Here is a 27,948-nt window from a genome sequence, read left to right on the forward strand (position 1 = left end):
TTTTTAAGGTCCACCTTAGCAAGTGTTTGGAGTTTCCTTTCAAACATATAATACAAGCTATCCATTGTGATGCATGCTTTTGTTTCCATCCATCCATAAAGAATATATACATTCTGGATATAGGAAGGCTGTGATATTCATGGATGCAGAAGAAATATAGATTAATGGGATAAATACTACAAGCCAAAAGTACAAGAAGAGTAGACCTCTTTTACTGTTTCATTTTTCTTTAGAAAATGTGAGCAATTTTCTCACTTTTTTGCTGTAATGTGCACATACTACTTCTGTTTGCATTAATTCTAATCATCTGTGATGCTATTTGTGATTCTTCTGAGGAGAGACCTCTGTAATTATAAACTGTTGCTTTAAAATGTCATTTAAATTGTGTTGTATGTAAATATATTTCTTCACCTTCTTTACTATTTGGCTGTTTCTACACTGGCGCCATCTTGCGCAAAAGCATCCACTCTTGCACAAAAGCTTGCTGCCTGTCTACACTCGCCGTGTGTTCTTGCACAAGTAAACTGATGTTCTAATGTATGAAATCAGGGCTTCTTGCACCAGAACTCTGACGCTCCCGCTCGGGAATAAGCCCTTTTGCGCAGCTGTTCTTGCGCAAGAGGCCGGTGTAGACAGGCAACATGAATTTCTTGCGCAATAAAGCCCTACGGTTAAAATGGCCATCAGAGCTTTCTTGCGCAAAAGCACATACCAGTGTAGACGCTCTCTTGCGCAACTACTTTAACGCAAGAACTCTTGTGCTAAAGAGGTTTTGCGCAAGATCACGCCAGTGTAGACGTAGTTTGTGTCTCAATCTGGGTTCACGTAACAGCATCTATTGCTCCAGTATCCAGATACCCCCAGATATAATCAACATCAAACTAGATCTCTGATCTAATTGTCCTACCCACTTTTCTCTCTTGTGTCCCTCCTTGCTTTCACTTTTTTCCTCTTCCTTCCTGTAGGTGTAAAAAAGATGAGAGAAAAGATTGAGCCTTGTGGGACTTCACAGGTGACTGCTTTGAAGTGTAGAGAAGCATTTACTCATCACAGCTCTCCAGGCATCCCTAAAGGAGGGAATGGAGACATATCAGAGCTGTTTGTCTCTGAGGCAAAATAGTAGTATGCTGTGCCAACTATGTAAATGCCACAGACAGTCACAAGACATCCTCCTATCTGTGTATAGAAGGAGGTCATCCATCAGTATTACAAGTACTATATGTTCCTGGATAAGCTTAAAAAAACACAAATACCGTAATTGAGCAAATATAACCCACAGGTTATATTCGTTTTTACAAACCCTGCACCGCCCCCTCCGTGGGGTATATTCGGGTGCGGGGTATATAGGTTTTTTTTTTTATTCACCAGCGACTCTCTGGGCGGTGAGCGCTCCCCCGCCCGGAGGCTGGTGGTTCCTGTGGCTGCTCAGGAACAGGGCGGTGAGCGCTCCCCCGCCCGGAGGATAATGGTTCCTGCTCCCCTGCCCCTTCCTGTGGCTGCAGCGGAACCAGGGGGATAAGCACTCCCCCACTCGGAGGCTGGCGGCTGCGCAGGAACCGGGGCGGTGAGTGGCTGGCTAATTCCCCCCCTCACACAGCCCACCCCCGCACACCGTAAATTAGAAAATATACCCCCGGCAAACATACCCCCAGCAAAGAAAAGTCTTGTAAACCCTGCGGGTTATACTCGTGCGCGGAGTATACACGATTTTTTTTACTCAAACAGCAAAAACCGCAGGGTATATTCAGGTGTGGAGTATATTCGCTAAAAGACGGTAGTCTAGTAGTACTTTAAAGACTAACAAAACAAGGCACCGCATTCAGCCATACGGAGTGGAAATCCATCATGTTTTGTTAGTCTTTAAAGTGCTACTAGACTATTTGTTGTTTTAAGTTTATCCTGTACAGATTAACTCTGCTACCCTCTGAAGCTATATGTTCCTGGATATTGAATAGAAGGAGACCAGACTAGTGGTATGGATAGGTGTGTTTGGAGATGGTTCTTCTCTAATTTCATGGTTATCTTGATCAGAAATGGAATATTTCACACCAGGCTGAAGTTTATAATACCTGCTGGATCCAAAAATAGTTTCTTGAGAGTTGACCACCAAAGTGTGTGGTGCATTTTACTAGTTTCATTGGTGGTGGTGATGGTAACAGTCTGTTAGTAAAGTTGCTACGTGCTCCTAGATCTCTTTCACTACCTTTTAAAGATGTGTCTGACAAGCAAGCGGTGACTCAGATTTCTTTCAGCATGCTTAACAAGGTCCTTTGTGTGCCTTTCAATGGGACTCATTGTGTTGTTTGTTCTCTCCCTCCACAAAGTAGAATGACTTCTGTAAAAAGTATGTTACCAGTTCCTCATATTATGCAGAGCCAAGATGACAAAGCAATTGCTCCAGAAAAGTTCTGTGTAGATGCAAAAGATCCACTAGGCTTTACCATGGCTGGTGTAGAATTTAGAGATGTAAGCGACTAGTCAGCTAGCCAATAAGCATATGCTTATCAAATAGTCAACTGGACTAAGTCGCTTCCCCCAGCCCTTGCTGCCTCTACCAGACAGAGGCAGCAAGGGCGAGGAGCAAGAGCCATCTTCGCTGGCGTAGGTAGCAAGGGCACAATGGGGAGCTGGCAGTACTTCTGCCTTTGAAATGTAGCAAGAACCAGCAGGACTCTTGCTACATTTCAAAGGCAGAGGTGCCCTTATCAACGAATCAAATAGTTGATTAATCTAAATTTAACATCCATAGTAGAATCTCTAGGAAATTTTTGTGGTTTGCTTTTATCTAATCGTATTTCCTGCCAACGTGTGTTTCTTTTTGTTGTTGTTGTTTGTTTCATTTGATGGAAATACCAGAAAAGTATGATGATTTTTGGGGAGAAGTGAATTTAGACACTAATATTGATAGTAGCCAATGTGTGATTATAATGTCACACTAGCTCTTCCATTGTTTGGCCTATAGGACTGGGCAAAGTTTTTGTGGTAGATGCTTGGAATAATATTTAGGAAATTAAAAGTGTGAAGGAATTCTTTATTTTAAATACATCACAATATTTACTTATTACTTTCTTTTCAGTTTTGGTAATAAAATTAGGTAAAATTGCTCCCTTTCTCGTTTTTACTTCCTAGATCATACTGTTGCAATGTTCGGATTTTAAATTGTGAATATTTATTTAACTTTTTTGTTATTACACTTTATATAAAATAAACTCTATTGTATTTGATTTACATGTGTGTACATTTAGAAACATTATATATTGAGTGCATAGCAGTGTAAAATAGCGTACTATATTTTTTATAGAGGAAACATCAATATTAGCCATCGGCTTTATAAATACTTGTTTTTACAAAATTTAATTTGGGGGGCAACTTTAACTTGAAAATGGCGCTTTAAGCTACACTAATCTCCAGTATGTATTAAGCCAGGTATTCCAACTTTCTGCACCTACACTATAGAACACCAGTGATGTCTTAGTCATTAAAGAAACATTTAATGATTAAAACAGTTAACATTTATCAGTTAATATTTCTTTTTTTTCTGATGGTAGGTCAAACACCAAGGCTTTCCAAAGTCAACCTTTTTACTTTGTTCAGTCTCTGGATGGAGCTCTTTCCCTCAGTTGAACAACAAAAGAAATCACAGGTAAAATGTATTACATGCAGTTTAATAGCCCTTCTGGAATAGGTACTAACTTTTAGACTGTGAATACAATTAACCAGACTGTGCATTATCACGTACACATATAATAAATATTTTGCAGGTACTTTTGTATTGGTCACATTTCTGACTATTTTTTCTGTAGTAAATGGCCGGAAGAATGAAAGCAGAACATGAGAGCAAAAATTTAAGAATGCAATTTATTTACCTTCTTAACTTAAATGTAGTTACATATTTTTGTTTGTATAAGAATCTTGTTAAAACAATGGGATTATTGTAAATAATCTTCAGTCTAAAACAGTGTTTTTTCAAGTGGTTTGCAGATCCACTCTGAGAAACCTGCTAACTGGCTACTCCCGTTTATTTACCGGGTCCGCAGCCACAGAGACTCATGGCTCCCATTGGCTCTCGTTCACCATTTGCAGCCAACGGGAGCCATGGGAAGTGGCTTACGGGAAGCAGCCTGAGCCGAGCCATCACTTCCCGCAACTCCACTTGGCTCAAATGTTGAACCAGAGCCAATGGGAGCCACGCCTGCAGTGCCAGTAAATAAACAACTGGGAGTGGCCAGTTAGCAGGTTTCTCAAAGTGGATCCATGGACCACTTAGAGAAACACTGGTCTAAGGTACTATAGATGCTATAGCAGAAAAGAATTGAGATGCTGCAAAAGATAGCTAAGTCCAATCAGCAACATAGAATCGCTGTAAGTAACTCTGGTCATATAATATCAAAAAAAGTCTGGTATTTGCTGACATATTAGAAAGATACAAATGTGGTTAGAATGTGGCAGAATGGTATTCTATAATTTAAAAATGGGGCTGTAACCCTAAAACTAGAGGTCCCATGTATTTTTCAGCAAATGCTACAATATGATGGTTTCTTGAACTTGGTAAGATGGTATTAGGCAAACACTAATGTAGTGGTATTGTAATTGCTACTGGGTAGATTTGAACCTGGGATCTCTGAAGTTTAGTATAAGAGCCACTACAGCTTGAGCTATAAAGCCAGCTGGCTGTTAGCCTAGGTTGTAGAGGTCTCTTGATCTTATCTGTTGCTGTGGTCTAGGTGCCACTGTATGGAACGGTGAACCACACTAGGTACGTGGGTTACATTATGGCAAATTTTAGAAAAGTATTACAATGTTGTATAGGAGTAGGAATGTAATAGTGGGGCAAATTTTAGAAAAGTATTACAATGTTGTATAGGAGTAGGGATGTAATAGTGTAGTCAGTTAACCAATAAGCAAAAGCTTATAGCGTAATTCTAGAGACTACATGCATTTCTCCCCTTTCCCATGTAAATTTTTAACCTGGCTCAGTGCTGGCTTGCAATGGAACCGGGACCTATCTCTGTTGAGGCTCTGCATTTAAAGTGTATTAGGAGCTATACTGGCAGGCAACCTGGCTCAATTCTGGTTCATTCCGGGTCCAGGAGCACAGACCCCTCCCAACCCCAGGCAGGGACTGCTACCGCCCTGCGCTATTGCCTCTGTATCAGAGGCAGCAGCATGGGGCGACAGGCAACTAGTCCATAAGAGGAGTTGGTTTTTAAACTAGCTCCTCTTGCAGACCAGCTCCCTCCTGGCACCCCACACTACTGTCTCTGATACTGCTGGCCCCGCCCTTGGGTACTATAGAGTAGACTAACCGATAAGAATTCATGAGGTTACTTGACGATTCAATTAACCGATATTTAACATCCCTAGTGTGGAGCCTACATACCAACAAATGATGTGAAGATAAGTCTTAATGTACTCCTCTGGTCTAATGCCAATACTTTACTTAAATGTAAATGTTGTTTGTTCATTTAAACTGATTTTGCAAAATGCCTTGTTTCCTCGTCAATTTGAAAATAGAAAACAAAGCAGTAAAATAAACTAGAACAGAAAAATGAGGATAAAATAATAAATTAGTAATAACTAGAAATTTGACCCAAGCCACAAATATAGGCTTCAGATTTTTACAGAATTGCTGTCCTAGAGTATTCAAACCAACTCTTCTGATTCTGCCTATGATAGAGAATACAGGCCTTATGAAACTTCAAACTTAGTCAAAGTGTTCAGGGCAGGGCAAGTGGTAACCAGCTAGATGGGGCTGTACAAAAATACATCTTTATCACTAACAATGGAATTTCTTCATAAATCTTAAGCAAAAAGTTCTCACTCTTAATAGCTGTAACACCACGATGGTCATTATTAGAAAAATCTCATTGGGGTAGGCTGTCTGTTTTTCCACAAACACGGATAATCCAGATGAAGCAAATGTTGCCTTCTATGCACAAAGGGAGGATTTGACTTCCTGATTCCCAGGCAGCCTCTGTGAAGATTAGGCTCTGCGGATAAGGAGAGGCAGAACTAATGTTGGAAGTTCAGATGTTCCATCATAACTTCATCCTCAGTCCTGGGAGAACAGATAGGAGTGCTGAACTCCTCAGCATTCATACATGGAGGGTTCAGTGTACAACAGAAAGGATTCAAGAATGTAGGCAGTGACTAGGATTAGAGACTGTAATCTGACCTTTCCACACAAATCCCTTGGGATTTGGTTTTAGCATCTCTGCTGGAAGGGGAGGGAAACAAATCTCAATCAGATGGAATTATTCAAAAGAGACTGACTGGAAATTTGTGGGATGTCACATCCTCCATGTGGATTTTCAGGGGATAATCTGTTCCAGAAAAAGACAGTAAGATTCAATGTGCTTTGACTGGAAGTTTGATACGGAACCTGTTAGACTACTAAAATGACTAAAAAAGATAAGCATGTACACCCAAGGCTATAATGAATGTCACTCCCTAAAGCAAATGTAACCAAGAGAAATATCTGCCTATTAAACTCTGGGAGACCAGGTGGGTGAGGTAATTTTTTTTTAATTGGACCAACAGCTCTTGATGAGAGACTAGCTTTCAACCTACACAGTGTCTCAGCTAAATAAAAGGTAAAACAGATTGCTTGTTTATATATAGAATAGAGAGAGGTAACTAGTGAGGTCCTCCAAGGGTCTGTCCTGGGACCAGTCCTATTCAACTTATTTAGAAATAATCTAGAGAAAGGGATAAACAGCGAGGTGGCAAAATTTGCAGAGGATACCAAACTGCTCAAGATAGTTAAGACCAAAGCAGACTGTGAAGAACTTCAAAATGATCTCACCAAACTAAGTGATTGGGCAACAAAATGGCAAATGAAATTTAATGTTGATAAATGTAAAGTATGCACATTGGAAAAAATAATCCCAACTATATCAATATGATGGGGACTAATTTAGCTACAGCTACTCGAGAGAGATCTTAGAATCATTGTGGATATTTCTCTGAAAACATCCACTCAGTGTGCAGCAGCAGTCAAAAAGCAAACAGAATGTTAGGAATCATTTAAAAAGGGATAGAGAATAACAAAGAGAATATTTATTTCCTCTATATAAAACCATAGGTATACCCAGGGCTCGACAAATAATACAATCTACTTGCCACGGGCGAATAGATTGTAACCCGGAAGAGCCGGGTTTGGGCAATCTGCACATGTGCAGATTGCCGGACAGCACGGCTGGAGAGCGGGGCTCGCCGTGGTTCAGCGAGCCCTGGGTATGCCCACATAGTATTGTGTACAGATGTGGTCGCCTTATCTCAAAAAAGATATATTGGCATTGGAAAAGGTCCAGAAAAGGACAACAAAAATGAGGGGTTTGGAAAGGGTCCCATATGAAGAGAGATTTAAAAGACTTGGATTTTTCAGCTTAGAAAAGAGGAGACTAAGGGGGGATATAATAGAGGTCTATTAAATCACGACTGGTGTGGAAAAAGTGAATAAGGAAAAGTTATTTACTTGTTCCCATAGTGTAAGAACTAGGGGTCATCGAATGAAATTAATAGGTAACAGGTTTAAACCAAACACAAGGAAATTTGTCTTCACTCAGAGCACAATCAACTTGTAGAATTCCTTGCCAGAGGATGTTGTGAAGACTAGGACTTTAACAGGGTTCAAAAAAGAGCTAGATAGCCATTGATGGACCTAACCTCCATGAATTTATTAGCCAGGATGGGTAGGAATGGAGTCCCTAGTGTCTCTTTGTCTGGAAATGGATGACAGGAGAGGGATCACATGATGATTACCTGCTGTGTTCACTCCCTCTGGGGCATCTAGCATTGGCCACTGTCGGCAGACAGGATACTGAGCTAGATGGACCTTTGGTCTGACCCAGTGTGGCTGTTCTTATGAATTCTTATATTTAGCTGTGATGCTCTGCATATCTTTCCCAGACTTGAAGAAGAGCTCTGTGTATCTCGAAAGCTTTTCTTTTTCACCAATATAATTTGGGCCGATAAACCCACCTTGTCTCTCTAATATCCTGGGATCATGAAACACCTACTTTGATACTCACGGCATTACCATAGCCCAAAATGCAAAGAAGTACAGTGCTGCATGTAGACAAGTCCTGCTTCGTGGAACACAGTGAGTGAATTATGACATCATTATGAACTTTTTAATTTGTAACAAAAATGAATAATGTACTTTTTTATAGGTAAAGAAGACTGGCCTTGTCGTAGTGAAAAATATTAAAATTGTTGGTCTACATTGCTCCAGTGCAGACTTACATGCTGGCCAAATTGCTTTGATTAAACATGGATCAAGGCTTAAAAACTGTGATCTTTATTTTTCCAGAAAACCATGTTCAACTTGTTTAAAAATGATTGTAAATGGTAAGTTAAAGATTAGTGTGGAAAAGGTAAACTTGTTTATTTAGATGTTTTGCTACTTATGACTTATACAGAAAGTTCATACTCTCTTGGAATTGCCCCACTACTGTATTTAATTGTTTACCTGATTGGTTTCCATAGTAAGCCTTAATATTTTCATTAGGAGAAATCAGCATTTAATGTCTCTATTCTACAGTTGTTGAGTCAAGACGTGGATTTCTTCCCATTGAGCTGGTAGCCACTCAGTGTCACAACTACTTCTAAATGGCACTGTTGTGTTCATAACTTGGACATAAAACTAAGGTCTTTGACCACAGACATTCTCATGACATTTTGCAAGGATAGTAGTGTTAACTTGGGAGTTTCATCCCAGGTAACTACATTTTACTTGCCTACCTGTAATTTTACCAGAAGATCCAATTGTATGCTGAGTATTAACCTCAGCAAAGAGGAGTGACAGTCGGGGGTGGAACTCGGATCCAATTCTTGGAAATTCATTTTCCATTTAAAATGAAAACTAAGCCTACATCTACAAGTCTTCTTGTAGTCTTCTTGTGGAAAAGCTTATGCAAATGAAGCTCAGTGTGGAATATCGCATAATTAATGAGCAGCCATTTTGCGCAAGTGGCTTTTGCGCAAAAAAGAGCAGTGTAGATGGCTCCTTTTTATGCAAAAACCCCCTCTTGCACAAGAGCCATTCTTCCTCATTTTTTCAGGAAGAACGGCTCTTGCGCAAGCGGGGGTTTTTGTGCAAAAAGGAGCCATCTACATGGCTCCTTTTTGCGCAAAAGCCTCTTGCGCAAAAATGGCTGCTAGTTAATTATGCTAGTTAATTATGCAAATAAAATTCGGTGATATTTCATACCGAGTTTCATTTGCATAAGCTTTTCTGCAAGAAGGCTACAGTGTAGACATAGCCTAAGTATATTTCACAAATCACATTCTTCATCTTTGTGTGGTAAAGACTGACTGCACTGTTCTTCAGCAATGTGCTCAGGTGGTACAAGACATAACACAAAAGAATCCCTGCCCTGAGGAGCTTCCATTCTAGTCAGCTTTACTCTATTGGAGGTGGTGCATTTTGGACTTTTTGTTGACACAACTGTAAAATCAAGTAGAAGCAAAATTTAGCTAATCTAAGACACACTAGCCCCTTGATTATGATATTTGCCAGCACGTGTGTTGCACATATACAGTTTAAGGAATAACCCACTCCTTGTTGAAGGGGTCAAAATACAGTATTCTATGGTAATATTTTGGAGTTAAGATAATGAAAAATGTGTTTTACACCAATGTTTGCACTTTTCCTTTTAATCTTATGTATCTTCTGTTCCAGCTGGAGTGAATAGAATTTCATATTGGCCTGCAGATCCTGAAATAAGCTTGCAGAATGAAGCCTCCAACCCTACCCATACTGAAGATGCAAAGCTGGATGCCAAAGCAGTAGAAAGATTGAAGTCAAATAGTCGAGCTCGTGTGTGTCTCTTGCTTCAGCCCTTAGTCTGTGATATGGTGCAGTTTGTAGAGGAAACCTCCCAAAAATGTGATTTCATTCAAAAAATTGCAAAAACTCTGTCTGAGTGTAACACTGATTTTTATGCTGAGTGTAGACAAGAAAGAATAAAAGAGTATGAAAGTTTATTCCTAATTTCAAATGAAGAAATGCACAAGCAAATTTTGATGACCATTGGTCTGGAGAACCTCTGTGAAAATCCATATTTTAGTAATCTTAGGCAAAATATGAAGGATCTTGTCCTGCTTTTGGCCACAGTAGCTGCCAGTGTCCCTACCTGTGGCCATTTTGGATTTTATTGTAATGAATCACAGCAAGCAAATGAAATGCGCCATCAAAGTTTGTCCCAAGAAATTGCAAGGCACTGTATGATACAAGCCAGATTACTGGCATACCGAACTGGTGAGTTGCTATGTAAATGGGAGAAATGCCAATCTTGTGGTAATCATGGGACTAGAAGTTAGATGTTAAATTCCTGGCTGTGCCAAACACTTCCCATCTGACAATGAACAAGGTTCTTACCTGCTCTGTGCCTCAGTCCCTACATCTGTAAAATGTGGGTACCATGCAGAGCACCTCACAAGGGACACTTCATTAATGACTGCAAAGGATTTTGAGCACTTTAGAAGGAAAGAATGATCACAGTGCATTTATTATCCTACAGTAGTAAAGCCTTGACAGCCTCATCAGCCAGTGTGTGCACCCTCATCTCAAAAAATACAACAGTGTTATTTAATTTATTGGAGCCTTTGCAAAAAGCTTTTATATACAAACATTAAGTGTTTCCTGTTGATAAAGTAGGTGTTCAGTGGCAGTCAGTCTATATACTGAAATAGAAAATACTAGAGACTTTCTTCCATATCTGCTCTTTACCTACCAGTAGAATGCTAGTTATTTCTGTGTTACATTTTCCTGTTCCCATTGTTTAGTAATGATACTCCAGTTATCTAGTGTGTAATGATTGTTTCCCACTCTCAAAGATTCTGGAGTTTTGAAGAACAGAACCATTTTTTAGTAGAGGACAGACCCTGAATTAACTTGGTATCAAAAGTAGGCCAATTAAATAAGGTAGATTTGTACAAATTCCCTTATTAGAAACTTAAAATTGTGTTCGCTATTATGCAGAACTTTGAGGGGAAATATATACTCTACGTGGTATCCCATAGAAAGCTTAAATTCGACAATATTACTAATTTTTTGCTTCCTCCATATTGGTTAGTTATTGTGTTTTCCAGTGTTGTCTTTGCTTTTCCAGTCATAAATAGTGTAGGATTTGTTTGAAAAATCTATCCAAATTTTTTTAGACTGATATGTTTGAATACTTTAAAATAGGTCAAAAATAAGATTGTTTGTTCTATCAAAACAAGGTATAAGTACATCCCTCGCATTAATATATCTTTTTCCTTGGCCTGCTTATTTAAAGTCTGTATTATTGTATGTCACATTCCCTAGGAAATACCTGACAATAAGAAACTTTACATCCTGTCTTTTGTGAAGAGGTCTGATCACATTTAGCATCCTTTCTCTTTCCTCTCCCTGGCACCTATTGCATCATTAGTCCCCATCAGTCACTGATGTGATTAAAAACAGTAATTCTGTAGCCCCTTAGAGTGCGTCTACACTGCACCATTGCTTGAAATAAAGTATGCAATTTGAGCTACACAAATTGCATATCTTATTTTGATCTTAATCTGAAATAGCTTATTTTGTAATTTGGCATTGTCTTCACAGTGCCAAATTTCAAAATAAATTGCTATTCTGAAACATTCCTTACTCCTTGTAGAATTAGTTTTACAAGGGATGTTGGAATAGAGAGCCCATTATATTTTGAAATAATGAGCTTGTTGTGAAGATGCGAGATTGCTATTCTGGGATACTTTGGTATCCCAAAATACCATTGCAGTGTATACGTAGCCTGAGAGACTAACAAATATATCAAATATGAGCTTTCATGGGTAAAACCCACTTCATCAGATGGGCTGAAGTAGAAATACCAAATCCAAGATGTAACTGCTTTTGCTGTTATATCTGTCAATTTGTAGGAACTGTGTTAATGACGTTAATTACGTAGGCTGGATGTGTCCCATTAATAGCTATCCCCCAATATAAAAAATTGGGGAAATTGGCTTTGTAGTATGTTAACCAGTTAATATATTTATCCAAGCCCAGGTTAACAGTGTCAAACTTGTAAATGAATTTCAGTTCACCAGTCTCCCTCTGTAATTGTGTGATAAGTTGAAATTGGGTTTGACTGTAGGACTAAACTCAGATGTTTGTTTTTCTGGAACAAAATGTTTTTCCCCAGCTTTTGTTCCATAGGACAAGAGAGGAAGAAATAATGGAAGGCAATGGGGTAGCTTATAGAGAGCCAACTACCAAGAGAGCTGCACACTGTAGTGCAGGGGTGGGCAATAATTTTAGACAGGGGCCCACTTCACTAATTTTTTAGTGAAGGGGTGGGACCTTTGGCAGAAGTGCCAGGGCCAGGACACGTCCATGCTCCCCCTCCCACAGACCCTGTTTGGCCTTGGAGTAGGGGAGCACATGAAGTCTTTGCTCCTGCCATCCCCCCACCTAGAGAGAACTGCTATCTGTTCCCTCTAGGCACCTGCCCCCTTTCAGGGCAGATGGAGACTTCACAAGCTGCCCCCAACCCCAGGCCAATCATGGCCTGGGGGCAGGAGGAGCGCACAAAGTCTCTTGCTTCCTGCTTCCACCCTGCAAGGGTCACGCAGTGATTGCAGATGGGGGAAGGGAGTGAAGACTTCATGTGCTTCTGCCTCCAGGACCTGATTGGCTTGGGGGCGGGGGAATGGCAGGGCATCCACAGGCTGGATCCACCCACTTGGCAGGCTGTATCCAGCCCACGGAGGCCCCTTTACCCACCCCTGCTGTAGTGTTTATTTTGTAGTGTGCGTGAGTTGGTACTAGATGATCTAAGTGATTCTGAGGTCCGAGAGACTGTTTCATGGACAAAGGGTGAAAGTAATATAAGAAAGGTTAAGTCATAAAACCTTTTGCATATGGATCCTTCATCTAGCCTCCTGTTCCTTGCCATTTGTGCACATAACATTGGCTTCAAGATGCACAAGCTATTAATTCTTCCTGGCATCATACACCATATGCCCTTAAATCCTCTACATTCTGCCACCTGCACAGTTGAGAGCCACAAAGCATACACTGTATGCATTGATATATTAGTGAAAGTCCTGGATATGGGAGCAACCATCAGAGGTTATTAGTGTTACATTAAATAAATGATATGCAAGAAGATCTGTGGAGGAGGAAATAGATTCCCTGGCTAGAACTATATAATTTTATAGAAAGGGTAAAACACTGTTTTCCCATGACCAAATACAGCACTGATGTGCAAGTGTGATGCCAGCCAAGTTAACAGGTGCTCCACCCACGTGGAGAAATTAGTTAATTATTTCTAGCCTCTCTTCCAGGGGATCAAACCAATTTCTGGTATTTGTTTGCAGTTGGGCCCAAGAAAAGTCTAGGAACTAGACAAAAGAGGAACTTTCTAATTATCCTCAAAGAAGTCCTTTCTTAATGTGACTCTCATGGCACCTTTGTAAAAGCAAAGGGACTCCAATCAACTCAGAGCAGTAAACAAAAATTGTCAGCTGATGATCAACTTTTGCTATACTCCAGCACTAATTTTTGAATTAACCAGCGACGTGCAGCTGTAATTACTTATAGTGGTATGAGCTTGGGATACTGTTCAATGTATGACCATCTATCTGCATGTTCCTCAATAACCATAATATAGGCAAATCTCTGAGCATGATAGGTACTAGCTAACTGGAACTCTCCTTTGCTATACCCAAGCAAATGTGGCATCAATGCCTCTTCTATCCTTTCAACCTGGTCTAGAGCCACAATGAAGACATTTCTTTAAATTACATGGTATGTATTTTTAAAGTTCCCACTTTAGCTCTCTCACCTCCCTCTGAAAAATTGTTTACTAAATTAAAATTCCAATTCTGTCTTGAGTTATAGTTGCAACTTTAAGTCAAGGGAAGATGCAGGGTGCTAAGCACATTGAAAACCAGACTATCTATTAGATGCCTAAACATACGTTTTGAAGCCTGACTTTATGCTTTTTGCAAATCATGTTCTTTGAAAGAGTGGTCATTTTGGAAAATTAGAAAGCAGGGTTGGCACAGAATAGAGAGAAAGGATCAAAATAAAGAGCAAATGCCAGGGTACATTGATGCAGCTTCATGTTCGCCTGGTGATGATCCAAGCCTGCGCTGCTTAACCCTTGGGATTCAATTTTAGACCAGAATATGCTGAGCACTTTATGAAATGGAGAGCATAATCCAAGCTATCTAAACAAAGGTGGTGGTTTGGGGTAAGGGAAGAATGTTTACAGACACAAATTATTCTTCTGTTTTCCTTTTAGAAGTGAAAATATTTGTTGGGATAAGTGTTTATTATATCCAAACTAGTTTATCCTGCTGAGGCCCTCACTGACATCCTAATCCCATGTTAATGGATATTGAAATAGAGTGGTAACATTAGTTATACCATGTGATAAAGAAAGGATATAAGTAAGGAGAATAATTCACACTTGTTATTATATAGAAATAACTAAGAAAAACATGTACATAATTTGTCAGATCTGGTAAAAACATTTCCTTGGCAGGAAAGCCCCTTCCCTCCCCCCGCAAAAGTGAGTGCTGAATTCTACAGTGAACTATTGGAACAGCACTGGTTGAAGTGTTTTGTACTGAAAGCTATAATCACTTCAGCGTTTTATTGCTATAGTGCACCCCATTTTTAATCAGTTAAAATGCCCATCAGAATAAATTGGAAGATTTCCAAGTAACTTAAATGAAAGTTCTGTTCAAATTCCTGTTTAGTGGGTAAGAGAGAGTCCACAAAATTCTCCTGTACTGGAGCTTGTTTCTGTACAAGACCATTAAAAAGTTTTGTGTTTAAAGAATTTTTGCTTTATTGAGTTCCTTTTTAAAAAAATTTCCACATGGCTCTGCACCATCAATTAACTCATTGGTGCTATGGGCTAGTTTCCCAACACAAAGTCCTTTGTTTTGTGTAAGGTGGCCAAAAACACTCACAAAACTCAGTGTCTCTGGGACACTATCTTCTTAGCATACATTGAGTATCTAATAATTATCAAAAGAGACCCAATGTTTATAATTCTCCACGCTGTAATTACATTACTGTATTTAATTAACTAGGCTGTGTCTACACTGGCACCCTTTTCCGTAAAAAGGATGCTAATGAGACACTTCGGAATTGCAAATTCCGCGGGGGATTTAAATATCCCCCGCGGCATTTGCATGAACATGGCTGTCGCTTTTTTCCGGCTCGGGGTTTTGCCGGAGAAAAGCGCCAGTCTACACGGGATCTTGCGGAAAATAAGCCCTTTTCTGGAAGATCCCTTATTCCTACTTTCAAGGTCTTTCAAGATCTTGAAAGTAGGAATAAGGAATCTTCCAGAAAAGGGCTTATTTTCCGCAAGATCCCGTCTAGACTGGCGCTTTTCTCCGGCAAAACCCCGAGCCGGAAAAAAGCGGCAGCCATGTTCATGCAAATGCCGCGGGAGATATTTAAATCCGAAGTGTCTCATTAGCATCCCTTTTACAGAAAAGGGTGCCAGTGTAGACACAGCCCTAAGGTGTTGGGAGAAAGATACAAGCCTGAATCAGGAGGGCTGCATTCTGTTCCTGGGTTTATCATAGACTTGTATTTCTCTGGTACTTTTCTTAATATTTCTGTGTTTCATTTCCCTATTGGCAAATGGATGATACCTCCTAGATGTTCCCAAATCCAGCATTAATTAATTACTAGGCAATGCTTTCAGATTTCCAAATGGAAGTTTTCTACAAAAGTGCCAATTACTTATTACTTTTTATACATTTAATATTTTAGAGGATCACAAAACCGGTGTTGGAGCTGTTATTTGGGCAGAAGGAAAATCTGTAAGTATAGGGAAATTGTCCCTTTGTCTCTCACTGTAATTTTTCTCATCATTGGCTGTATTATTTTGTAAAAGAGAGACGTTTATGCATAATGTTATTTAAAATTGCATGTTTATATTCTCAGGTAACTCAATTTTGGCTGATAATTAGTCTGTCAGGTTGGATTAGTTTGATTGAGTTGGTAAATACCACAATGTTTGTGCCTAGCTTCTCATCTGTTAGACTCCATAGTAACAGCATTATGGTCATTACAGGTATCATAGCTACAAAGGTTAGACAGTACTACTAATCCAGCCCATGTGCAGTTCAACAATATCACTATTCAGTTCTCTCCTTGAGAAGTCAAAAGGCAACAGCTTAGCCATCAAATCCTTTTCAATGCAATTGTAGTGTTGTTCCAGACTGAACTTTTTGCAGCAAATGTCTTGTGAACTTACCTTATTTGGAGCATAGTGAAGTTTGAGGGAATGGAAAAATGCCAAAATAAGATATGCTAATGTGCATCTTACTGAACTATGCGGTTATGATGCAACAACAAATAATTATTTTGGTGCTGGATGTAGCAGCATGACAGGTCGTTTACTTCTGTAGGACAAGATCTTAACTAATCATAGATATGCTATCTGCTATTTCTCTGCTTCAGCTTGCTTTTTTAGTTCTTGCGGCTGGCTCTCTGAGGCTACAGCTACACTGCTGGATTTTTGCGGAAGAGGACATGCAAATGGTGCTCTGATTTGCATATCTTCTTCCGATTCTTTTTGCGGAAGAGGTTTTGTTGATAAAAAGCCTCATGTAGACGGGGCCATTTGTTGGAAAAACCCACTTTTTCGCAAGATCCCTTATTCCTCAAAAATCGAGGTTTACAGGATCTTGCGAAAAAGGTTTTTTTTCCGACAAATGGCCCCGTCTACATGAGTCTTTTTATCAGCAAAACCTCTTCCGCAAAAAGAATCTGAAGATATGCAAATCAGAGCACCATTTGCAAATCCTCTTCCGCAAAAAAACGGCAGCGTAGCTGTAGCCTGAGGCTACGTCTACACTGCAACACTATTTTGAAATAACTAGCGCTATTCCAAAACAATTTAATCTCTATCTACACAGCAGGCAGTTATTTTGAAATAGTGTCAAAATACTGTCAAGCTGGAGGACTTCTTACTCCGACTTCTGTAACTCTCATTGTACGAGGAATAAGGAAAGTTGGAGGAAGAGTGCTCTATTTCGAAATAAGTGCTGTGTAGATGCTCCCTATTTCAAAATAAGCTATTTCGAAACAAGAAACACATTTGATGTAGCTCATTTTGTGTAGCTTATTTCGAAGTAAGCCCTACAGTGTAGATGCATCCTAAGAGAGCAGTACTTCTTGAGACCCACATCTATTCATTCATTAATCTGTAGAGCAAAGTAAGGACTTAGAACCTTAACTTGGTTCACAAAGCTATAGTCTCAGATTTTATGCGTTGGTTCCTCACATGGCAAACACTAGAAATAATTAAAATAGTATTATTCTCCTTTCCTTTTAGTGCCCTGGCATCATGGTTTTTTTTATTCTAGAGTTCATTTCATAGGGTTTGTTTTCCCATCTTTGATTACTCTTCATCTATTAAAAGAGGTAGCGAGTCCTCCTGAAAGTGCAAGATTGTTCTATAATTTATTTTCTAGCACCCAATTTGGATTGTTTCATTCTGGTCTTCAGATACGTATTGTGGTACCACTCTCTATTCTAATTTCAGCCACTAACTTCTTTCATACATCAATAGGTCTGCCATCTAATGGATCTCCATGCAGTGGCAAAATACAGGCGTTGACATCATGAGCACACCATGTATCTTCCCTTTCCTGTTCTCACACATTGCAATATGGCTTAATGACTGAGCCATTCATACTTTTTGTTGCCCTACCAGTACTGCTTTCAGGGAGAAGCAGCCAGTGAGGATTTCTTACATAATGTGATCATCCAGTGCTTTTGATACATTCTCTTTATGAAACCCCCTTCCCTGCAACCACATGCACAATAGTGAAACATTCACTGCGGATGTTTAAAGAGGCTGTATATTAAATCAAACTTTATGGTTCACTTGGCAGAGCTGTGATGGGACAGGAGCCATGTATTTTGTAGGCTGTGGTTATAATGCCTTTCCTGTTGGATCTGAATATGCTGATTTTCCACACATGGATGATAAACAAAAAGACAGAGAAATCAGAAAGTTCAGATACATCATACATGCTGAGCAGAACGCCTTAACATTCAGGTATGTGACTTTTAATATCCGAAAAAAGTAGCAGTTCAGAAATGAACAACTGATAAATGCAGAGCATTACATGATTATAAAGATGCTAACTTTTACATATTTAAATGTGATGTAAAATTTGAACATTCACTGGGAAAGTAAGTTCTGCAAATTCTTCAAAACTGTGAAGGACTTGATGCAAGCTATTTATTCTTGTATGAATGATGGGTACAATTAAAACTCAAGTCACCATCTCTGGTTCCTGTTGTAACTGAATTATTTTCTTGAAATGAAACACTGCAGAAGGCAAATGCTGAGTTTTTAACAAAGGGGTGTGTGTGTGTGTGTGTGTGTGTGTGTGTGTGTGTGTGTGTGTGTGTGTGTGTGTGTGTTTCAGATAGCAAATCCTAACTAAAGATGTCCTCTTGCTCCCACGTGCTTTAGTAGGAAAAACAATCCTACTCCAAAGAGCAGATTATTGCATGATTAACATAATTTCTTTGCTCACCCACATGAACCAAAATCTCCACCATTAGAAATTGTCAAGTTTTTAATTTCAGAAACTTTTTCTGGCTACTTATAGGTGTCAGGAAATAAAACCAGAAGAGAGAAGCATGATTTTTGTGACAAAATGTCCTTGTGATGAATGTGTGCCTTTAATCAAAGGTTCTGGCATCAAGCAAATCTATGCTGGAGATGTAGATGTTGGAAAGAAGAAAGCAGACATATCATACATGAAGTTTGGTGAACTTGAGGGAGTTTGCAAATTTACAGTAAGTGATAGAAACTATAGAATTTTTAAAAAAAAATCTTTACAAGTATATTAACACCTGCATTAACAGGAGTATTGTGAGCAAGACACAAGAAGTAATTCTTCTGCTTTTCTCTGTGCTGCTAGGCCTCAGTTGGAATATTGTGTCCCATTCTGGGCAGCACATTTCAAGAAAGATGTGGAGAAATTTGAGAGTGTCCAGAGAAGAGCAACAAGAATGATTAAAGGTCTAGCGAACATGAGCTCTGAGGGAAGACTGAAAGATTTGGGCTTGTTTAGTTTGCAAAGAAGACTGAGAGGGGACATGATAGCTGTTTTCAAGTATCTAAAAGGGTGTCACAAGGAAGAGGGAGAAAAATTGTGTCCTTGGCCTCTGAGGATGGGACAAGAAGCAAAGAGCTTAAACAACAGCATGGGAGGTTTAGGTTGGACATTAGGAAAAACTTCCTAACTGTCAGAGTGGTTAAACATTGGGTTAAATTGCCTCTGAAGGGTGTGGAATATCCATTTCTGGAGATATTTAAGAGCAGGTTAGAGAGACATCTATCAGGGATGGTCTAGACCGTGCTTGGTCCTGCCATGAGGGTAGGGGACTAGACTCAATGACCTCTCAAGGTCCCTTCCAGTTCTAGTGTTCTATGATTGTATGTAAGTGGTAAGAAGGCAAAGAAGTTCTATCATCATGTTGCCTAATCCTGCTCCAGCAGGATTCAAAGAGAAGATGGTAAAAATGTCTACACTGGTGTTTGTACCATTGCTGTGCTAGTGAGGGACCAGTGACAGAAAAAGTGGTAGTGTAGACAAAGCTTCTGGCACAGGGGTTTTTTTTTTTTCAATAGGAGCATTTTTCAGTTTAAAAGCCCATTTTTAAAATCCCTCCTATCATTGAAGATCCATTTGCAATGTAAATGCTCCCAGGTGCATCTGGGAGATTACAATGGGATCTTCCTAACAACATAAGGTCCCTTCTTCAACCATCCCCAAGAATCTGGGTTTTCTGCAACAATATCATGCATCACATGGAATAGATGTACAAAAGAAAAGTGGCTCTGTGGAATGCTCCCTGGTGCAGGCTTTGGAAGCCTGTTGAAAGAGACAGTGTATGGTACATACTCTGCAAGGTGCAAAGGCACAAGCCAAGGACAGAGCTGGGATGTCCACTCTCTAGGATATCTCCCTAAGCTTTCCATTAAATAAAATTTGCTAATTCAGTTGGTATCATAAACCATTCCCTTCATACACTGTGGTAGCTTTGAAGGTATTCACTGGAAGGTCCATTCAAGAACATAGCTCTTAAAGGAGTCACAGTGAGTAGGGTGAGAAGTGGATCTAGGAGCCTCTTCTGAGGTACTGTAGCTTGAAGGTGTTCAGTGTTGTGCATAATGGTACAACTCCCATTCCAGCAGGCAATGTGAAAGTTATGGCTTTAACAGAGTGATAGGGGTTTTTTTTCCTTTGAAAAGGGAAGGGTGTAAAGAAAGTAAACATTGCTTGTGGTTTCATAGTGTCAGAGGAGTTCACACCCTTAAAATGAAGTGATGTGCCAAACGTCCTCTTACTCCCAGTGTTTAATTTTTGTCCTCTAGAATAAATAAAACTTTTTTTTTCACAGTGGCAACTAAGCCCATCCCACATTGGTGTTCATGAGCCTACACCCAGAGAAAGTAAGTATTTGTAGTAACTGGTTGTGAGAAATTATATGCACTAAATGAACAGATTTTGAAAATAAACTAAATTCTGGCAAGGTTATGTCTCTGTCAGAATCTGAAAAATGAGTTAACATACCTATTTAAACTTTCAACTAGATACTAGTGATGATATCACAATTATGTGTTCATTTAAAAAAAATACCAAACCTTGCACACCCCATACACCATAAATCTCCTGTAGTGCTTTATCCAGACATGTAAGTTATCCATAGTATCCTAGTTTTAGCACTGATGAATCCATCCTAGTGGGAAGGTTTTTTAAAAGCCTCCAAGAGGCTTGGAACACAAATTCTGGTGAGTTTCAATGAGATATGAGTTCTGAAGTCACTTAGATGCTTTCTAAAATTAAACCCACTATCTACAGTTTCTAAATAAAAAAGGCACCAATAATTTTAATCACTTTTCTCCAGAAACTCCCATTTCCATTGCATTTAATGGCAATTGCTCCCCAGATCACTGAATATGAACTTCCCGTTCCTTCAGCTCCAAGCAGGTGGATGTGCTAAGCAAGCTGTCACTTTCTGACGACAGCGATAAGGTCACAGTGTCATTCTAAGGTCCTTTCTGCACTAGGGGAAATGACCCACTGTGACAAATTAACATCAACTGTAAGCCCTTGGAATGCCTCTGAATCAGGGCTGGAAATAGTATATAAGATCAAAATATTTGTAACGCCCAATGTAGAAGTCATTCTAGATATTTTGTTTCATTGAGTAAACTGGGAATACCTCGATGCAAAGTACTGAGTCTGCATAGTAGGAGTTTCACGGATTGTTTCTGGTCTGTGAGAGGTTACAGAGCACAGACTAAACTCCTGCACTCAGTGAGCTCCATGTGAAATTCGGGGTCAGTTCTGAAGGGCACTCTCTTCTTTGATTCTATGGTCAGGAATTCTGAGGGTATTTCATCAGATAAAACATGGGTATCCACTAACCACTGCGGAATGCTAATAACTCAACTGTTTTCAATCCCAGCAAAGGAAAGGTACATAAAGTCCCAGTGCTTGTCAACAGGTCATTTTCCAGATGATTATTTCTTTAAAGTGGTGCCCTTGAGTTTTTAACCAGCCCCATTCTGGGCCACTTGGTGTACTTACCTTATGATGGCTGTGCTTAAGTGGAGTATGTGTCTCCATCTGGGGAAAGGGGCTTCCTTTATTCTTGCTGCAATTGAATGTGCTACCACTGTTTTTAGCCCAAAGTATGAGAATCCTGAAGTTCTGTGCACACACAACGCTATGCCTGCTAGCAGTGTCTGTCCTAAAGAAGATTAAAGAGTTTGTTTAATTGATTGCCGTTTTAAACCCACTGAAATCTGTGAACAAATATTCATAGCTGGGAATGTGGTGAAGGCATTGACCTGTGCCTTTCCAAGTGACCTGGAGTGCATATGAACGAGGATCTGTTTAGGCCCTGGATCCAGAGTGAGACCCATGTGTTATAAGAAATAAAAAGGCAAGATTCCTATCACTGTGTGCTAATGACCATACAGTGTATGCAGGTGCATTACCAGCATTCTTTCAGTGTGCTAATAGCTATACAACTTTCAGTTACCTGATACTTTATATAGGTATCTCTTAGGACATGAGTCTGCTTAACTATTTTCAGAAACAAGGGGGCGAACTAATAACTTTTATTGGACCCACTTCAACATCTTGTCTCTTTAATATACTAGGACCAACACTGCTGCAACACTAACTCGCTCCTGATATGGTCACAAAATACATTTGAGTATTAAACATGTATTTAATATTCTCTTAAACCATCTTGTGTTTTAGATGGTGTACGGAAATCAAAGTCACTAGATGAACAGCAGCATCAGAACAAGAAACTCTGCCTTGGAAATCATTGAGCAACTAAGCACAAAACAAGAGAGGTCTCTGCAAATTCTCTATAGCACTTTTATAATCCAGCCTATTTGTGCTAGCAAATAAGAATGGATTTTATTTATTAATCGCTTGAAAGGAGATTTTTAGAGTAAGTTTATTTATGATATCTTAAATGTTTTGTAGCATTTTTATTTTAGATGTTTATGAAAGGAATTTCTGGAAAATGCTGCTGCTATTATATACAAAAGGAATTTGTTGGTGCCCACTAAGATTGCTTTGCTGGCTGGTCATTGTTAATAGAAATTCAGATCTGTGGACTGGAAAGTAGCTCAGTGTTCATAGGACAGAAGAATTTTTGAGAAGAAAAGCAAAATGGCATGTGGTTGGCTTTCAGGAATGGATTGCCATGCTTCTGGCAATCAAACAGCTCTGCAGAAACGATATGGTCCTATTGTTCAAGTACTCTGTGGAAATTCCACAGCATACAGGGTTTGCAGATAGTAACTGTAATTGTTACATTAAAGTAAGTTTCATTTTTGCTTTTCAGTCTTCTGGTGTAAAGGATATAAAGACATTGAATGTCCCAGCTAGATAAATGCCTCTCAGATAAACCTTTAAGGTTTTTTTTTTGATAAATTTCTGCTTCATCTGCATGTCTGCTATCTACAGTAGCAGCAGGAGTTGCTGTTCTATGATGGCATTTTGTTGCATTCACTTTATTTGTTATGGATGCTTTTAAAATGTATCTCCGCTGGATACATATATGGAGATCAGTTTCTCACTGTTTAAAAAAATAGAGCTGACTGACCTCATATGTAACAGTCTGCACCTTATGTACAACATACTGGGATGCTCAGCTCTTACTCTCTCAATTTTTCCTATGTAGATTATTTGAAACCAGATTGAATTTACAAACTCATCTCACTAATGGCTCTGAGGTGACACTAGGTACAGATACCAAGTGATAGGTGTTTGCACTCTGTCAAAATACAAAGACATCCCCAATTTTTTCTTGGTCCGAGGTTAACCTCACCTTGCAGCCAAACTACATTTACTGGTTTTGAATAAGACTTGACAGACAGCTCATATAGATGTCCTAGGAATTCCTCTTCTTTCTCTCCCCCTGACAAGCTCCCAAGGGTAAACTCCTAAAACTTCTCCCTCTTCTATTGCTAGCAGGGTATACAAGTGGTTTCCACCAAAAAGTAATAGTAATACACTATCTAGTGGTTCCCCTTCCTCCTTGTTCCCCTGCAAACCCAGCAGGAGGGATGTTTCCCAGGGTGGGGGAAATCCATACTGGAGACTCTCTCCTGCACGATTGTGCTGATCATAACTAGACCCTAGGAGCAGCCTAGGAAAAATGTAACTTGTTACGAGATAATTTTCTCTCCCAGCAGTAGCACTATGATCGCCACTCTAGCTACACACACTATATCCTATAAAAACCATGGTGTGCTTTAAATAGCAATGAAACTTCAAAGCAAAGCAATGCATGCCAGCGATTTCAAAACTACTTATATCTGCTCTTTTCTGTTACTAGTTTCTAGCTGCCCTGGCAGTAGAATAGCGGGGGGGACAGTTGCTTCCGAGCACCACACGAGGGGGGCGCCAATTTAGCTGCCTAAAGTTGACAACTGGACAGAGGAAGGAAGGACGGCACTAGGACCCTGAAGGCGCTGGCCGCTTTCACACCTGCAGGAAATCAAAGCTGAACATGAAGCGCCCTCCGGGGGCAATGCACAGGGACGGAGTTCAGGCTGAGCATGCGCAGAACACAGCTGGTGCATAGGCCCCATCTGCGACTACAACCCCTGCAATCCCCTTCGCCGCCAGTCAGTCCGAGGCGCCACCCATTGGGCCACAGCATCCAGGTCCTCGCCTGTAGCCCACTCCTCAGAGAAACTGCAGCTGCCGATTGGCCAGAGGGCACATCAGTCTGGCAGGCGCTGGAGGGACAGGAAGGAGAGAGGTCTGGCTAGGAGTAGTTCTTTTTTTTTATTTACGTTATTATTTTTGCTGATTTAGAAATAAATAACATATACATACTAACAAATGATTGGGAGTGCAAATTCTGCCTTTGCCCCATGGCGCATAACGCCCTTGTTACGCCATTGTGCCCTGGTGAACTGTAGAATATACAGGACTTTCAGCTTTCATTTTACCAACACTGGTGTCTGTAGATAGAATAATAAATTATTGGGTTTTTTAAAAAGTTAGCATGCTGGTAGACAGGGCTGACTGATCAGTAGATAGGTTACATGACAACTGTTTTCTAACTAATCTCCTATTGAGAGGCTTTTGTGTCATTGTTGGCAGAGGATTCCATGTTTTCATTTTCATAGTCTGTGGGTAATGTCTGCAGGTCTGGTTCTAGATGTTCAGACTCCCTGCCTGTGAATCCCAGGGTGCAATAAGTTGCTGTGATTCCTTATGGACTTGCAGTGCCTGCTTACTTCTAAATGCCTGGATGGACCTATGGTGTGGGTAGAGCAGAGCCTTTAGGAGAGCTATATTCCCTTATCTGGATGTGTGATTTGAGCCACAATAGGACTTCAGTGGAATAGCAGGAGCTGCTTTTTCCCTTCAGCCTGTTGAAATTTATTTAAAAAAAAAATTCTGGAAACAGTCTGATGCCATATGATGTAAGTGTGTTTTGGGTGGAGAACATTCTGCCACTAACATCTGTGTGTTGAGTAATGTCCATGTGATGCTGCGAGTGTTAGTGCTTTTCAGGGTTAAGGTGTTTACAGCCTCATTTCATCGGACCAGACTCTGCCAACCTTACTTGGTGAGTGATCCCATTGGAGCCAACTTCACTATATATAATGGTGGCAGAATCTAGGTCTTAATGAGAACTTTGCAAGGAAAAGGAAACCCATGACCTGAAATAACTTGGACTGTTACTGTGCCATTAACTGTATGCACTTCCATGCGTTACAGTAAACCAGAGGTCCTCCTCTTCTACCTGGCTTTGCACATATGGATTTCTGTGCCTGTGTCTAGCCCCTTTTGGCTTCAGGAGGCTTGTACAGATGTAGTTCAGCATTGGAGCTAAGTGAGGGCAGCAAAATTTGACCCCTAATGAAAATGTACAATGCTGTACTAAATATTCAGAGATCAGTAGCAGGCCAGTATTCCAGTGAAAACAGATTCTCTTTTAAACCGTGGAAAGTTTATTTTAAATTAGTCTTGGGACATTCTTTCCCTTTTTGACATTTTAAAATTAAGCTTAAGTATTCTTGTGTGTTAAAGGGACACTGTCAAGGTTAGTTAAAGTAAACAAAGAAATGTGAACTACCCTTTTCCCTAATCAGCTAGCTAATTTCATGTATTTTTTTCTGTAGCTAACAGTTTGATGTTCTTTTGGGTTTTATGCAGACTTCACATGTAGCTGAAGATTTGTTAGTAACCCTACAGTAATAAACTAGAATGTTCATGACATAACCCACATATTTTTCTAAGTGAACAAATTTTGTGTCTACCATTGAAGCAGCACTTATAAACTGCAAGGAACAAGGATGCCCAAGTAGCATGATGTTTAGCACTAATAAACAGAGAAAACACATTAAAAGATACACTTCTTTGGCAATTGTTTTAGAATACAACTTCAAATGAAGACTTGTCTGAATCATGTCTAAATCATTGTGGAATTGTACTTCATCGGTTCTTTTAAACTTTAAACTTTTTTGTAACAATTGTTCTTTTTAAAAAAGGGAATTATTTTTCAGTATTTACAGATTTTGTTGGGAAAAGGTTGGTAGTGAAATTTTATAATTGCTTTTAACACAGTGCATGGGGGGGGCTGTATTTCAGTAGTTTCAGATTATTGCTACAGCTCAGACTCACCTTTTGAAGTTTTCACATTTTTGAAGGGTCTGGTCTTGCACATGTAATGCCATTAAAGTTCTGCACATAGGCCTGCCTCCTTATCTTGGTATTACATTACAGTATATCCCCAGCTGCCTCTCAAATCATGGCCCATTTAGATGCTATGTACTTTACTGAAAGATGCAACGAACACGTTGATGTTCCTACAGCATTTACTTCAGCATGTATGCTAAAAATGTTCTGTCATCCTATGTAAAGATATTTTGTTTAAAAATGTTATTTTACATTTTATATTAAATTGTGACATTTCTATGTATTGAGGTTTGGGGCTTTTTTGATTCTTTCAGTTCATGTGAGAACAAGTCTATTGTAAATGTTAAATATCAGTAATGTCTCTATGATGTGATGAAAATTACTGAAATTATCATTCTTGGTGTCTGTCTTACAGCAATACATGTGTTTTGCTAATAAAATATATATATTGAAGTGTTTTCAGATGACTTTGGTTTATTAAGCACAGTATTAACGCTTCAAAGTAACACACACTTCTTTATTTGATAACTATAAAGCTCCATTAGTGAACTACTGTTCCTCCACAAAGCCTGGCTCTTGCCATCTTGTGGTTTGAGTAAGGCATTTATTGCATCAAATGATGGTGCTGACACAACTTAGTGATACAGGGGTGTGTGTGTGTATATATATTTTATAGACTGACATTTCCATCTCCTGAGGTATTAAAAATCTCCATTTCATTCTAGACATCACACCAGATAGCTTAAAAAGCTTTCCTCTGTTCCATCCTTTCTGATCAAGTGAGGTGACCTCCCTCATTCAGCATGTGCAGTCCACAGCTGTGATTAGGAAGAGCAAAATAATAGAAGCAGCATTGGCTTGATTGCCAAAGTGTGCTTTAATTAATCCATTAGGAAATTTAAAATTTTAAAAACCTATTTGTACAGCAAAACCCAGAAAGAACCAACCAAGAGACAAGTACCTGAGCCCTATATTTTTTATAGTTAAATATTCTTTCAGAGTTTAAGAATTTTATTTATAAATTAAAATATTGGTGTAGTCAGGAAGACTGTTGGTAAAAGGTGGATTCTTACATTAGGGCTTGTTTACACCACTGTGGCAACATAAAGTGGTCTTGAGGTGACTATACATCTAATGACACTGTCCTTTTACGCTACCAGAGTGGTTTAATGGGATGGTGTCCCTGGTCTCTGTTTGCCAGAAGCTGGGAATGAGCAACAGGTAATGGATCATTTGATGATTATCTGTTCTGTTCATTCCATCTGAAGCATCTGGCACTGGCCACAGGCAGAAGACAGAAAACACTGGGCTAGATGGACCTTTGATCTGACTCAGGATGACCATTACATTATTTTGTAAAGGAACTTAGCATCTGAGTCTCATTTACACTTTTTACCCTTCCTCCATCCTAACTCCTGCCCAGAATCCACTAGCATGGATGCTGTGTTCTAATACCATCGATCCAAAAAGAATGAGAAAAGGGAAGATCCCCTGAAATTCTAAGAGGTAAGTAACCCAGATGACTTTTTTTGGCCCATTGAAAATACTAATATACTCCTTTCATGACGTCTGTGTAGTCATATAACTGGGGGCAACCTTATTTGGCTGCACATATTTTTCTCTGAAGCACTATTGGCTGACCAATTTAACTGAGCTTCTTGGGCATCATCAGTTTCCCCAAACCTACTGAACTGTGTGTGCGCGCGCATGCCAGAAGGTGGCATTTTCCCA

General features: G+C 39.6%; 1 protein-coding gene across 3 annotated transcripts in view; it reads left to right on the forward strand.

The window, feature by feature from the left end:
• Window positions 1-26,675, forward strand: part of CDADC1 (cytidine and dCMP deaminase domain containing 1) — a 27,822-nt gene extending 1,147 nt beyond the window's left edge. The window contains exons 2-10 of one of the 3 annotated variants that reach the window (XM_075919056.2): window positions 966-1,012; window positions 3,549-3,643; window positions 8,315-8,352; window positions 9,686-10,264; window positions 15,767-15,816; window positions 17,899-18,065; window positions 18,628-18,817; window positions 20,429-20,480; window positions 22,303-26,675. In XM_075919056.2, coding sequence (XP_075775171.2) covers window positions 966-1,012; window positions 3,549-3,643; window positions 8,315-8,352; window positions 9,686-10,264; window positions 15,767-15,816; window positions 17,899-18,065; window positions 18,628-18,817; window positions 20,429-20,480; window positions 22,303-22,376 — 1,292 coding nt within the window. In that variant the 3' untranslated portion in view covers window positions 22,377-26,675. Of the gene's footprint in view, window positions 1-965; window positions 1,013-3,548; window positions 3,644-8,174; window positions 8,353-9,685; window positions 10,265-15,766; window positions 15,817-17,898; window positions 18,066-18,627; window positions 18,818-20,428; window positions 20,481-22,302 lie in introns of all 3 variants that reach the window. The other 2 variants (XM_075919055.2, XM_006121335.5) reach the window with 2 other exon arrangements.
• Window positions 26,676-27,948: the final 1,273 nt, after the last annotated feature.

Source organism: Pelodiscus sinensis, chromosome 1 (genome assembly GCF_052426305.1).
Source record: "Pelodiscus sinensis isolate ZL-2025 chromosome 1, ASM5242630v1, whole genome shotgun sequence".
NCBI classification, from domain to species: domain Eukaryota; kingdom Metazoa; phylum Chordata; order Testudines; family Trionychidae; genus Pelodiscus; species Pelodiscus sinensis.